The following is a 12,573-nucleotide window of genomic DNA, read 5'->3' as shown; positions in this document are numbered from 1 at the left end:
CATTACTGAAATAAATGAACTTTTGCACTATATTCTAATTTTTCGAGTTTCACCTGTATACTACATAAACATGAGAAAATAAATAAATAAAAATAAATACAAAAGTATGCATATACCCACATATATTATATGACACAGAGAAACAACATAGTCTAGTCTTGACCAGTGGTGGGTTGCCCCTGGTTTGGTCCAGTTCTATAGAACTGGTAGTAAAACCAGCGGGAAGCTCTACCCACCCACCACGACATCATCACCGGTGATCTGCGCATGCGCAGAAGAGTGCACGTGCACGCGAGCAAACCAGTAGTAAATGTAAGTAGAAGCCACTCCTGGTCCGGACCTGTACCTGTACATGATGAGAAAAACAAATCTTGCGAGTGTACTAGACGGATGGCATAGGGAACAAAGCTGTTACAGAATCTGGTAGCCCTGCTAGAAACTTTCTTCCAGAGGGGAGCAACAGAAACAGACCGTAAAGTGAGTATGTGGGATCTCTAACAATGCTTTGAGCTCTAAACATATAGCGCTTATAAGCAGTATCCTGAATGACAGGAAGCGAGCGTCCTATAATCTTCTTGGCTGTCCTTACCACTCTCTGTATGGATCTTCTATCTGAGGCACTGCTACCACCAAACCAAATAGTGATGCAGTTTGTTAAAACACTCTCAATTATGCCTCTGTAAAAAGTGGCCAGGACAGAAGGAGAAAGATGTGCTGTCCTCATCTGATGCAGGAAATGCAGATGCTGGTTTGCATGCTTCACTAAGGATGATGTGTGGAGAAACCAGTTGAGATTGTTAATTATCTGCACTCCCATATACTTAATACTGTTGACCACCTCTACAGCTGCATCCTTGATACTGAGTGGAGTATGACTATGCTGGCTCTTTCTAAAATCTACAATGATCTCCTTTGTTTTATTAACATTTAGAACCAGGTTACTTTTATTTATTTGATATACAGAAGTACAAATTAGTGGCTAGTATAAATGTTGAGCGTTCTCTGTTGTCTTCTGTTTAGACCCAGCTCCAGTTAGCAATCTCAAAGGATGCAATAGGAATATGACTAACGGCCTATGGTTTACTTGGAACCCAGCACCAGGAGATGTTGATTATTATGAATTACATCTTTATAACACAAATGGCACACAGAAGGAAGCACAGCGTGGAAAAGATCTAACAGAGTGGCATTTCCAGGGTTTAGTTCCTGGTAGAAAATATACTCTTGTCGTGGTTACCTATAGTGGTGAGCTTTTTAATTCAGCTAATACAGACAGACGAACAGGTAAATAACAATCCTGTCTTTCTTTATTGGAGACATATAATCAAATTCAGCATGTAGTCTTTGTTTCTTAATGTCTGCACCATGAAAATGTTTTTATAAGTGCTTTATAATCCAATTCTAACCATCTTTTTCCTCAGAAGAATGTTTTATTGGCTTTCCTCCAAGTAAATAATATATGGATTGCCAGATCATAAGTATAGCTTTGAACAAGCATATATGATTTTAAAACAAATTAATACAAGTTTCATTGATGTTTTCACAGCGATCCATGTCTGGTTCAAATGCATAGGGAACTGAAAGATAGCTCTAATAAAATGGATATAATTCATTTCACCAGTTCAGATAAACAGATGTCTGTAATCTGAAATTCCACACAAAAATAAAAGGAATTGGAAATCAGCATGCTGAGAATCCAATATTGTGATATTAAAAAGCAAAATACTAATATTTAGTATTGAAAGTGAAAGCGAAATAGATAAAATCTGATTACATGTTTCAGCTTTGAAACTATACCTCAATAATTGTTGGAAGAACATTTTGTAAAGAGATTCAGGATACTATCAGCCTATTTTTCAGTAGGTGACTCCTTGATAACTATAAAGAATCATGTCAAATTTGGTATGGCAGGAAGAAAAGAAAGACCATGTCTGAATTTGGTTAGGGGCTGCAGATAGAAAAAAAAGTCCAGACAAAATTGGACAGTGCCTTTGCATGTTGGTGGCTGTTCCATTCTCATTCCCGCCTCCATTTCCAGTTATATAATTTACAATATTATTAAGGAACTAAAAAGAATTCAAAAAGGGATTCTCTGCTTGTTTTCTCTGATTCATTTTAATTTAAACTTTGTGATTTGTTATTTCCTAAATAGAATTCTATTAATGGATTTCTTTCAGTCAAATTTCTAGAACAGGGGTCTCCAAACTTGGTTACTTTAAGATTTGAGGACTTCAACTCCCAGAATTCCTCAGCACGGGAGGATTTCTAGGAGTTGAAGTCCACAAGTCTTAAAGTAGCCAAGTTTGGAGACTCCTGTTCTAGAATTATGGTCTTAAGTGTACTACCTACTCAAGTGAAATATGATTGTGTTTTTTTGTTTTTCTATCTTAAGTGCCAATCCCTCCCAGTACTGTGTCATTTGCTGATGTGACCAACACCTCTTTGTCCATCGCATGGCTGGGCCCTCCTGATTGGACAGACTATGATGATTTTGAGTTGCAGTGGACCCCAAAAGATGCACTCACAGTCTTCAATCCTTACATTAGCAGCAAATCAAAAGGCCGCATCCTGAATGGCCTCCACCCAGGGAGGCTCTATCACTTCAGTATCAAGACGATTAGTGGTCCAGTTCGGAAGACCTACAGTAAACCCCTTCTTGGAACTGTGAGGACAAGTAAGAACTGGCAAGATCTTTTTTGAATTGAATCAGGGCACTGCTAAGAAAGCTTGATAGATTCAAAGATTACTTTATATCAAAAAGAAGCATAAACCATTGTTGCAGATTCAAAACCTTTTGGTAATGCCGTCACCATGCTGCTGATTTCCTGGATTTTAATTTTTCTTCTTGCATCATTACCCTCAGCTAGAAGGACTAATGAAAAAATTACCTTCTTTCCCAAGACCTTGTCCTTTCTTGTGAATCTTTCACTTCTCTTCTGGTGACTCCTTTCCTCTTATCCTTTTCAGCAATTTTGTGATGCTGGGTAGGTGTCCTCTCTCCCCCCCACCCCCGCCTCAATTTTCCAGTGATCATTTTTCCAGCTGGCCAAAGGAAGACAGTATCCAGCTCCTGTTCTTGCTCTCCCCTTGCTGTATTTGTTTTTAGTGGCAAAGGGGAAAGCATCTGAAAAAAACAATCCTGGGAACTGGGCAAGGTGGGAGTTCCCACCAGTGGGAAACTTCCCTTTCTCTTAGTAGCAGTAACTCTTCAGAAGTTCAGGTTCCCAACCCCCACAGAAGGCATCCATCAATGTGTTAAATCATCAAGACCCTTTGAAGTGAAGTTTTTAAATAAATCAATATGGCATATGCGGATATTGTAAATCTCAACTCAGTGCAAACTATGTTTTAGGACATTTATTGTACATTTCCTGTAAACTTAAGTACACTTAAGTTACTGGAATTTAAACAATTTATTTAAATTATGGTTAAGTCTGGAAATTTAGCAATAATGAATTAATAATCTAGAATTTGCTATTCCTCCAATGTTAAAATTGCGGCAACCTCATTTTCTTTGATAGTGCCATACCCTAAATCAATAAATCTCTTTGATAAGACCAGTACTTGATGTAAGTACAAATATAAATGCATAATCTTGATTTTGTTTCTTCTTCTTTTCAAAGGGCCCGAGAAAATACAAAATTTACATTGTCGGCCACAGAATTCAACTGCCATTGCATGCTCCTGGATCCCTCCTGACTCTGACTTTGATGGATATAGCATTGAATGCAAGAAAATGGACACAGAGGAGATAGAATTCTCTAGGATCATAGAGAAAGAAAGATCTGTATACAATATTATGACCCTTGTTCCCCACACAAAATACTCAGTGTCTATCAAAGTGCAATCAGCTGACATGACCAGTGAGATGGTAACAGACAATAGCATCACTATGATAGATCGTAAGTCACTTCTGAATGCACACACAAAGCTTAATGAAGGAGAAACTATAGCAGGGGTGGGGCAGGAAGACCTCCAGTGTGTGATAAACAACTTGAAATGAATGCCAAAATGTATTGCTTTGCTGTCTTAGATGCATTTTTGCAGGGGGTTTTCTAATTTTTAAAGTAAATGGATGAATTTCTTATTGTTACTTTTTAAAACAACTAATCTGATACGCTTTTGGAACTAACAGAGCAAATATCATAATGGCCAAGTAAAAGCCATTATATTTGTTTTAGAGGGGGGAAAACTTGTGGGATGGAAGATACTGCCACAAATAACTGACTCTGTATGTAAAGTCTGTATTTGAGCTAGGAATATTAAAGATTTCATTTGGTTCTCATTTTGAAGGGGTTCTACACAGTGGTGAAATCTAAACCAGTTTGCCACCAGTTTGCCAAACGCACACTGCACGCGCATGCACAATACACACCAAAAGGAGGCTTGGGAAGGCAAGTAGAGCAGTGGGGGGGGGGGATCAGCTGTGCTGCACAATTTAGATTCACTAGAAAGCAGGATTTCCTGCTTTCTAGCAATTTTAAATCACGCAGCACAGCTGATCGTCAGAAATACCGGTTCAAAAGAACCGGTAGCTTTTTTTTTACTACCGGTTCAACCGAACCTGTCGTTTTTATCACTACCAGTTTGCCTGAACCTGTGTGAACTGGTAGCATTTCATCACTGGTTCTATACCCCTTCAGCTAATATGCAAACTGGATTGCAATTATTCTAACTACACTTCTTCCAATTTGCAATGACGTTCTCAGCTTGAAATATGTGCCAAAGTATATTTTGCTAAATATATTTCATTATAACAAAAAGCATTTCTAAACATAAATGTTTCATAGATACCTTTCTTTAGGATAAAATGTATTCAGCAATAGTAAATTTTGTACGAAAAATTGCATTCAAGACATATATATATATACAGATGCAATTTAATGTGGCTTAACATAAAAACAAATGAATGAGGTAATAGGCTAAACACATTAGTTTATGAAATGGAAACTTATAAAATTAATTTGGTTAATTTCCATTTGTAATTTTGGCACAATACAGTGGATGGCATTTGTAACAGCACTCTCATTCCCATTTAGGCCCTCCTCAACCAGCTGCGTATATTCGAGTGAATAAAAAGGATGCAATTATTACCAAATCCACTATCCACTTCACCTTCAATTGCAGCTGGTTCAGTGATACCAATGGAGCTGTGAAGTACTTTACAGTGGTTGTGAGAGAGACTGATGGTATGTTTTCATAGAAAATAGCCTGCATTAATATACTGCCTTTGACACCGTCTTCTACCACTGATTGGTAAAGTATTATTATGACTTCATGAGTGACTAAAATCTAAGCTACTATTTAAATTCCAAAGCAAAATCCCAGAGTTATTCTTTAGAAGTCATTTAGCCTCTTTCTTTCTGCCTCTCCCAACCGCCATCCTTTTCTAGGCAGTGAAAGAATGAAGCCAGAAGAATTTCACCCTTTACCCTCTTACTTGGAATATAAACACAATAATTCCATCCAGATCTATCAGACAGATTACTTTGCAAGTAAATGTTCAGAAAGCCCAGAGAGCATTTCAAAGAGTTTTGATATTAAGCTTGGAGCAGAAATGGAAAATCTGGGAGGAAAGTGTGATGCAAATCAGCAGAAATATTGTGATGGACCATTAAAGCCCAGGACTGCCTATAGGTAAGAATCATTGTAGTAATTAGGTCACAGTGTTGTTTTATCTGCATTATGTTTTGTAGACATACTGTCATCACTGTAAATAAACAGAATCTCTTGCACCACATGATATTATTTTTATAATAGCTTTTCCTTGGTTTGTCACATGGATAATGCTAAATCAACGCTATATCATGTTTGAGAATTTTGCAGTTATTAAACAAAGAAATAGTGTGAACTAAGAAGGTAACTAAACACCATCAACAATATAACAGTGTTCAGAATAACTAAATGTCATACTTATTCATCAGTAATCCCACATATGTTCAGTGAAGTTAAGAAAACCTTTTAGGAATTGAGAATAGATTTATATATGAAAGGTCTTCAGGAGTTCAGACTTAGTTCTGCACAGGAGCAGTGTATTTAAAAAAATTGACTGCTTAATTAAATGTGTATATGAAAGCCTTCTGTGATAATATTTTACACTTGGCCTTAGAGATAATCAATCTTGATCAATATGAACCCACTCTTAGAATTGTAGTTATATAATTTATAACTAGAAAATAGAAATGGTTAGTGTTTTTATCCAACCAAAGTTCTATCCTGTAGGAATTTGACAACAAAAGAATACTCAGGCAAGTATATCAGTTGCATAAAGACATTGTGCATTAAGTGGTGTTGGTCATGTTTTAATTGAAGATGTAGGCATGTTTTATTAAGAAACATAATGATGTTTTATGTCCTAACTCTTGACTGAGTGTGGGTGTTAAGTTGGGTGAATGAGGACGCAGCAAGCCAGGCAGTGAGTGACAACAGCTCTTTATTGTAGGGTGAGAACCCAGCGACTGACCAGGGGAAACAGCTCCCTTTATATATCTTGCAGCTGTGGTGGTCAGCCAATCAGCTGATGGTCAGTTAGTTCAAACTTCCCACCAAGAAAACCTATTTACATAACACTCCTCCCCTCCCAGAAGTCACTTTAGGTGTTATTTACACAGTCTCTCAGGTGACTAGGGCGTGTACGTATCCTGGTCGACCTGCGCAGTTCAGTTGGAGGGGCGGCGTCAAGCAGGTCAGAGGGACTCCCTGTCTCTCCCTGCTCTGCCAATGGAACCTCCGAGATCTCTTTGTGGGCGGTGACTTCTCCGGCCTGTGAACTCTCTTCGTTGGGGCGGCTCCGGACGCCAGGATCGTCAGCTAAGTCCTCCGCTGCACTTGGGCTTGACATAGTTTGTGGTTCTGGCTGGTAGTCAGGGAGCGGTTGGTTGAAGTTTTCCTCGGCGTCTGTGGTGATTTGTCTTCTTAGTTGATCTATGTGCCTGCGCCAAACTCTCCCATCCCCCATGTCTACTCTGTATGATTTGGGCCCCGTGATTTCTGTGATTGTTCCTGCTTCCCAGAGTGGGCCCTTCCCGTAGTTCCTGGCATGGACTGGAGTCCCTATGGTGAACTCCCTGAGCTTCCTCTCCCCCCCCCCCTTGAAAACCTCGGGGGAATAGTTGGGATTTAGCCTATCCAGTACCCCTCGGAGCTTCCTTCCCATTAATAGCTCGGCCGGGCTTCGGCCTGTAGCTGTGCAAGGTGTGGAGTGCTGGGCTGTTAGAAATCGATCTATTCTTTCCTGCCAGTCCCCGGGGCCTAGGCGTGAGAGGGCCTCCTTGGCCGTTCTTACAAATCTCTCAGCCTGACCATTACTAGCCGGATGGAATGGGGCCGAGAGGATGTTTGTGACCCCTAGTTCTGCTAGGTACCCCTCGAATTGCATGGCCATAATTGGGGCCCGTTATCTGACACTAGGATGTCTGATAACCCATGTGTGGCGAACAACTGTCTCAGTTTCCTGATGACTGCGTCGGTGGTAGTGGCCCTCATAAACTTAATCTCCAGCCACTTGGAGAATGCATTTACTATGACCATAAAGGTCTGTCCGTGAAACGGCCCAGCGAAATCTTTGTGGATCCTGGACCAGGGCCCCTTGAGTCTTTCCCACTCCCTCACCGGTGCTGTCAGTGGATCTGGCCTAGACTCTTAGCAGGGCTGGCATCTCCCCACTCACTCGGTAATGTCTACATCCATGTTGGGCCACCAGACATAGCTCCTGGCTAGTACCTTCATCCATACAATCCCAGGGTGCCCCTCATGCAACAGTGTTAAGACTTTTTCCCTTAGGCACAAGGGAACAATAACCCAATCGCCCCATAATAGACACCCTCTTTTCATGGTTAGCTCGTCCCGTTTGCTCGCGTACTATTTAAATTCCCCGCCCCCAGTCTTCTCCGGCCACCCCCTTGTCACCCAACTTGCAACCGTCCGGATCATGTGGTCCTTGGTTGAGGGTCTCGCTACTTCTGCTGATGTAATGGGCCCCGAGTCCAAGACATCTATCAGCAGAATGGGGATGCCGGGTGTGGGGTCTTCCAGCTTGTCTGGCAATGGGCATTGGCTGAGTGCGTCGGCGTTGCCCATGTCCACCCCTGGTCAATGTACCAGGCGATAAGAGTATGCTGCGAGGAAGATGGCCCAGCGTGTAATCCTGGGCAATAGGGCTGCTGATGTTGGTTGGTCTCCTGCGATGAGACCCAGGAACGGGTGATGGTCGATGATCAGGTCAAAGTCCCTCCCAAATAGGTACTCGTGGAACTTTTTTACTCCCGAGACGGCAGCGAGGGCCTCCTTGTCAAGCTGACTGTAATTTCTCTCGGCGCTTGACAGAGTTCGGGAGTAGTAGACGATGGGTGCCTCTAGGCCATTCGGGAGTCTATGGCTCAGGATGGCTCCCACACCGAACGGAGACGCATCACAAGCTAAAACAAGGGGAAGCGTAGAGTTGTATTGTATCAAGAAACTCTCGGCTCACAGCAATTTCTTAATGTTTGCGAATGCAGTGTCCTCGGCCTTCCCCCATTTCCAGGTGGACTTCTTGGCTAACAGTCTGTGCAGGGGTTCAGCCACTGTTGCCTTGTCCTTTAAGAAGATTGCGTAGAAATTTAACAGTCCCAGGAATGCCTGTAGTTCCGCCTTGTCTTTAGGGGTGGGGGCCTCTTGGATCGCTCTGATTTTACTCTCGGTAGGGTGTATTTATTTATTTATTTATTTATTTATTTATTTATTTATTTATTTAATTTATATACCGCCCTATTCCTGAGGGACTCAGGGCGGTGAACAGCGAACGATAAAAATACATGTAATACAAACGTTAATAAAAAAAAAAAACAATTAAAATATACTAAACACTCTGGTCCTAGATAATTCAAGACATCCCAGTTTAAAATAAAATCAAAAGCAATATAAAGGGAAAGTTAGGCCAGGGCGGCCTGCTGAAACAGGAATGTTTTGAGGGCACAGCGGAAAGTGCGCAGATCCGGAATCTTCTGTATCTCTGGGGGGAGCTCGTTCCAGATGGTGGCTGCCCTCACAGAAAAGGCTCTCCCCCTGGGGGCCGCCAGTCGATACTGTTTGGCTGACGGCACCCTGAGAAGCCCCTCTCTATGGGAGCGTACTGGGCGGTGAGAGGCTATTGGTGGCAGAAGGCGGTCTCGTAAGTACCCCGGTCCTAAGCCATGGAGCGCTCTAAAGGTGGTAACTAAGACCTTGAAGCGCACCCAGAAGACCACAGGGAGCCAGTGCAGCTCGCGCAGGAGGGGAGCCACATGGGAGCGCCATGCTGCTCCCATAACTACCCGCGCGGCCGCATTCTGGACCAGCTGGAGCCTCCAGGTGCTCCTCAAGGGGAGCCCCATGTAGAGAGCATTACAGTAGTCCAGGCGTGAAGTGACGAGGGCATGAGTGACCGTATTTAACGAGTCCCGATCCAGAAAGGGACGCAACTGGTGAATCAGGCGAACCTGATAAAAAGACCTCCCGGCCATAGCCGTCAAGTGTTCTTCTAAAGACAGCCGTGAGTCCAAGAGGACGCCTAAGTTGCGAACCCTCTCCGTGGGGGGCAATGACTCATCCCCAATAGTCAGTGATGGCACCAACTGACTATATCGGGATGTCGGAAACCACAGCCACTCGGTCTTGGATGGGTTGAGCCTGAGTCTGTTCTTCCCCATCCAGATCCGTACAGCCTCCAGGCACTGGGACATCACTTTAAGGGCATCATTGGGGTGGTCCGGGGTGGAGATGTATAGCTGAGTATCATCAGCATACTGATGATACTTCACCCCAAAACCACGGATGATCTCACCCAGCGGCTTCACATAAATGTTGAACAGAAGGGGTGAGAGAACCGACCCCTGTGGCACCCCACATACAAGGGGCCTCGGGGTCGACCTCTGCCCCCCTGTCAACACAGACTGCGACCGATCAGAGAGAAAGGAAGAGAACCACCACAACACGGTGCCCCCCACCCCTAACTCTTCCAACCGGTGCAGCATGATACCATGGTCGATGGTATCAAAAGCTGCTGAGAGGTCTAATAGGACCAGGACAGAGGAGCAACCCCTGTCCCGGGCCCTCCAGAGATCATCTACCAATGCGACCAATGCCGTTTCCGTGCTGTATCCAGGCCTGAAGCCAACTGGAACGGATCTAGATAAGTAGATAAGTACTGAGGAAGCTGTCGCGCTACCACACTCTCAACAACCTTCGCAACGAAGCGAAGGTTGGAGACTGGACGGTAATTAGCCAACACTGCTGGGTCCAGGGAAGGCTTCTTGTGTATGCCAGTGCCGTCTACTCTGTACCCTAGGAATTCTACTGAGGGAACCGCGATCATGCACTTGTTGCATTTGACCCTGAGTCCAGCATTCCTGAACTTTTCTAGGACTTCTCTCAGCCTCCCCCCTAGCTGCTGTTCATCTTCAGCGGTGATGAGTACGTCGTCGAAATAGGGAACTACCCCGGGGATCCCTTGCAGCAGCCGCTCCATGGTGCTTTGAAAAAGTCCGGGGGCTATGCTAACTCCAAACTGCAAGCGGGTACATTTGAAGGCCCCTCTATGAGTTACGATAGTCTGTGCTTCCGCGGTGGCACCATCTACCGGCAGCTGCTGATATGCCTGCGCAAGATCAAGTTTAGCGAAAATCTTGCCGGGGCCTAGGGAATGCAGCAGATGGTGTACAATTGGGACCGGATAAGCGCTCTGTTGAAGGGCCTTATTTATTGTACACTTATAATCAGCGCATATGTGCACTGACCCGTCCGGTTTCACGGGTGTCACAATTGGGGTCTCCCATTTGGCGTGGTCGACTGGCACAAGCACCCCTTGCTTAATTAATTTGTCCAGCTTGACGTCTATTTTGAGTTTCAGGGCAAACGGTACCCTCCTAGGCTTCAATCAGATTTGGGCAATATTAGGGTTGAGGTTGAACGAGATAGGGGTCCCCACATACTTGCCAAGTCTTTCGTTGAAAACGTCCTGGAACTCCTGCATCAGGTCGTCCCTCAGGGTGTTCTGGATGTTCCTTACTCCGGTGAATCCCATGCCCAGGGCTCGAAACCAGTCCATGCCCAGGAGGCTCGGGAACTTGCCGCTGACAATGGTGAGGGGCAGTTTCTGGCTGAACTCCCCGTATCGTACTTGGAACTCGCCTATTTCTTCGACAGGGATTCAGTTCCCTTGATAGTCCTTTAGCCGACAATGCTGCGGTTGGAGCTGTCGCTTGTGTGCGCTGGGGATGGCTTTCTGTAGGTTCTCCCACGACTTGATGGAGATGGGGGATCCCGTGTCGATCTCCATCTGGCACTCATGTCCCTCGATCTCGACTGCGGTGTAGGTCTTTTCTCAGGGAGAGGTGCAGGTCTGGCCGATGCGGATAGTGTAGGCCTCGAAGTCTTCAAGTTTCACGCCCTTCCGGCTTCCGCCATCTTTATTGGACCTCCGGCACGGCGCTGTCTCAGACTGGCTGGTTTGGCCTCGTGGTTTATAGCCTTGTGCTTGCTTGGCCCTGCAGACTCGAGCGATGTGGCCCTTTTTCTCGCAGAAATGGCAGATCGCATCCCGGAATTTACAGTTGTGTCAGGAGTGGGGTCCTCTGCAGCTGGCGCAATCGTCCCTGGGTCCCTGTCGGTCCGGCCTGGACTGCTCTGTGTGGTAGACCTCCTCCTCGGACTCCCCTTCGCTCTCGGTGCTTACGGCTTCACGGTGCACGGTCGCCGACCTCTGTGCTGTCCGGCCATGGATGGTCCCTTGCAGTCTCTTGACGGCCTTTATGGACGACTCTTGGGCTCTTGCTTCGTCTAGTGCGATATGCAGGGTCAGGTTCGATCTCACAAGTAGTCTCATTTGTAGCCGGCCGTCCCTCACTCCGCAAATTAGTTGCTCTAGGAGCATTTCATCCAAGTCTCGGTACTCACACTGGTTTGTGGCAGGGCAGTGACGTACTCGCTGATCGACTCGCCGTCCTGCTGCAGCCGGAACTCGTACCGCTGGACATACTTGGAAGGCATTGGGGCATAGTGGTCTTTCAGCAGGGTCTGCAGCATTGACCGTGATATGGTGTGGACCGAATTCGGCTCCGACAAGGCTTCGGCTGTGCCGAAGACCCAGAGTCCGCAGTGGCTCATCCGGTAGCCCTTGCAGGTTGTTGGCCACCATGAAGCACTCGAACCGGGACATGTAGGATCCCCATTTCTCTTCCTTGGGGTTGAAAGGCGCTGGCGGGGTGTAGGCAGACATCGTTCACGATTCTCCGGTGCTCTGCTCGCTCGCCTGGCTGGATTCTGATTCGGGCGTTCCGCGTCTCTCTCGGAACGTGGTTTCAGCTCTTTTCGGTTGTGGCTTCAGCTCTTTCCTTGGCTTCTGGCCTCAAATCCCACCTTCGTCGCCAATGTTAAGTTGGGTGAATGAGGACGCAGCAAGCCAGGCAGTAAGTGACAACAGCTCTTTATTGTAGGGTGAGAACCCAGCAACTAACCTGGGGAACAGCTCCCCTTATATACCTTGCAGCTGTGGTGGTCAGCCAATCAGCTGATGGTTAGTTAGTTCAAACTTCCCGCCAAGAAAACCTATTTACA

The 12,573-nt window shown here is 45.1% G+C and overlaps 1 protein-coding gene across 1 annotated transcript in view; it reads left to right on the top strand.

The window, feature by feature from the left end:
- Positions 1–12,573, top strand: part of PTPRB (protein tyrosine phosphatase receptor type B) — a gene marked incomplete at its 5' end in the record, with an annotated part of 87,521 nt that overhangs the window by 58,064 nt on the left and 16,884 nt on the right. Inside the window, 5 exons of the mRNA XM_070947880.1 lie at positions 1,021–1,284; positions 2,393–2,674; positions 3,624–3,902; positions 5,040–5,189; positions 5,394–5,637. Coding sequence (XP_070803981.1) covers positions 1,021–1,284; positions 2,393–2,674; positions 3,624–3,902; positions 5,040–5,189; positions 5,394–5,637 — 1,219 coding nt within the window. The remainder of the gene's footprint in view (positions 1–1,020; positions 1,285–2,392; positions 2,675–3,623; positions 3,903–5,039; positions 5,190–5,393; positions 5,638–12,573) is intronic.

This window comes from Pituophis catenifer, unplaced genomic scaffold (genome assembly GCF_029215685.1).
Source record: "Pituophis catenifer annectens isolate HBS135680 unplaced genomic scaffold, rPitCat1.0.hap2 SCAF_7, whole genome shotgun sequence".
NCBI lineage: Eukaryota > Metazoa > Chordata > Lepidosauria > Squamata > Colubridae > Pituophis > Pituophis catenifer.
Note: the sequence above shows the minus strand (reverse complement) of the source record. Positions and strands in the feature narration are given on the sequence as shown.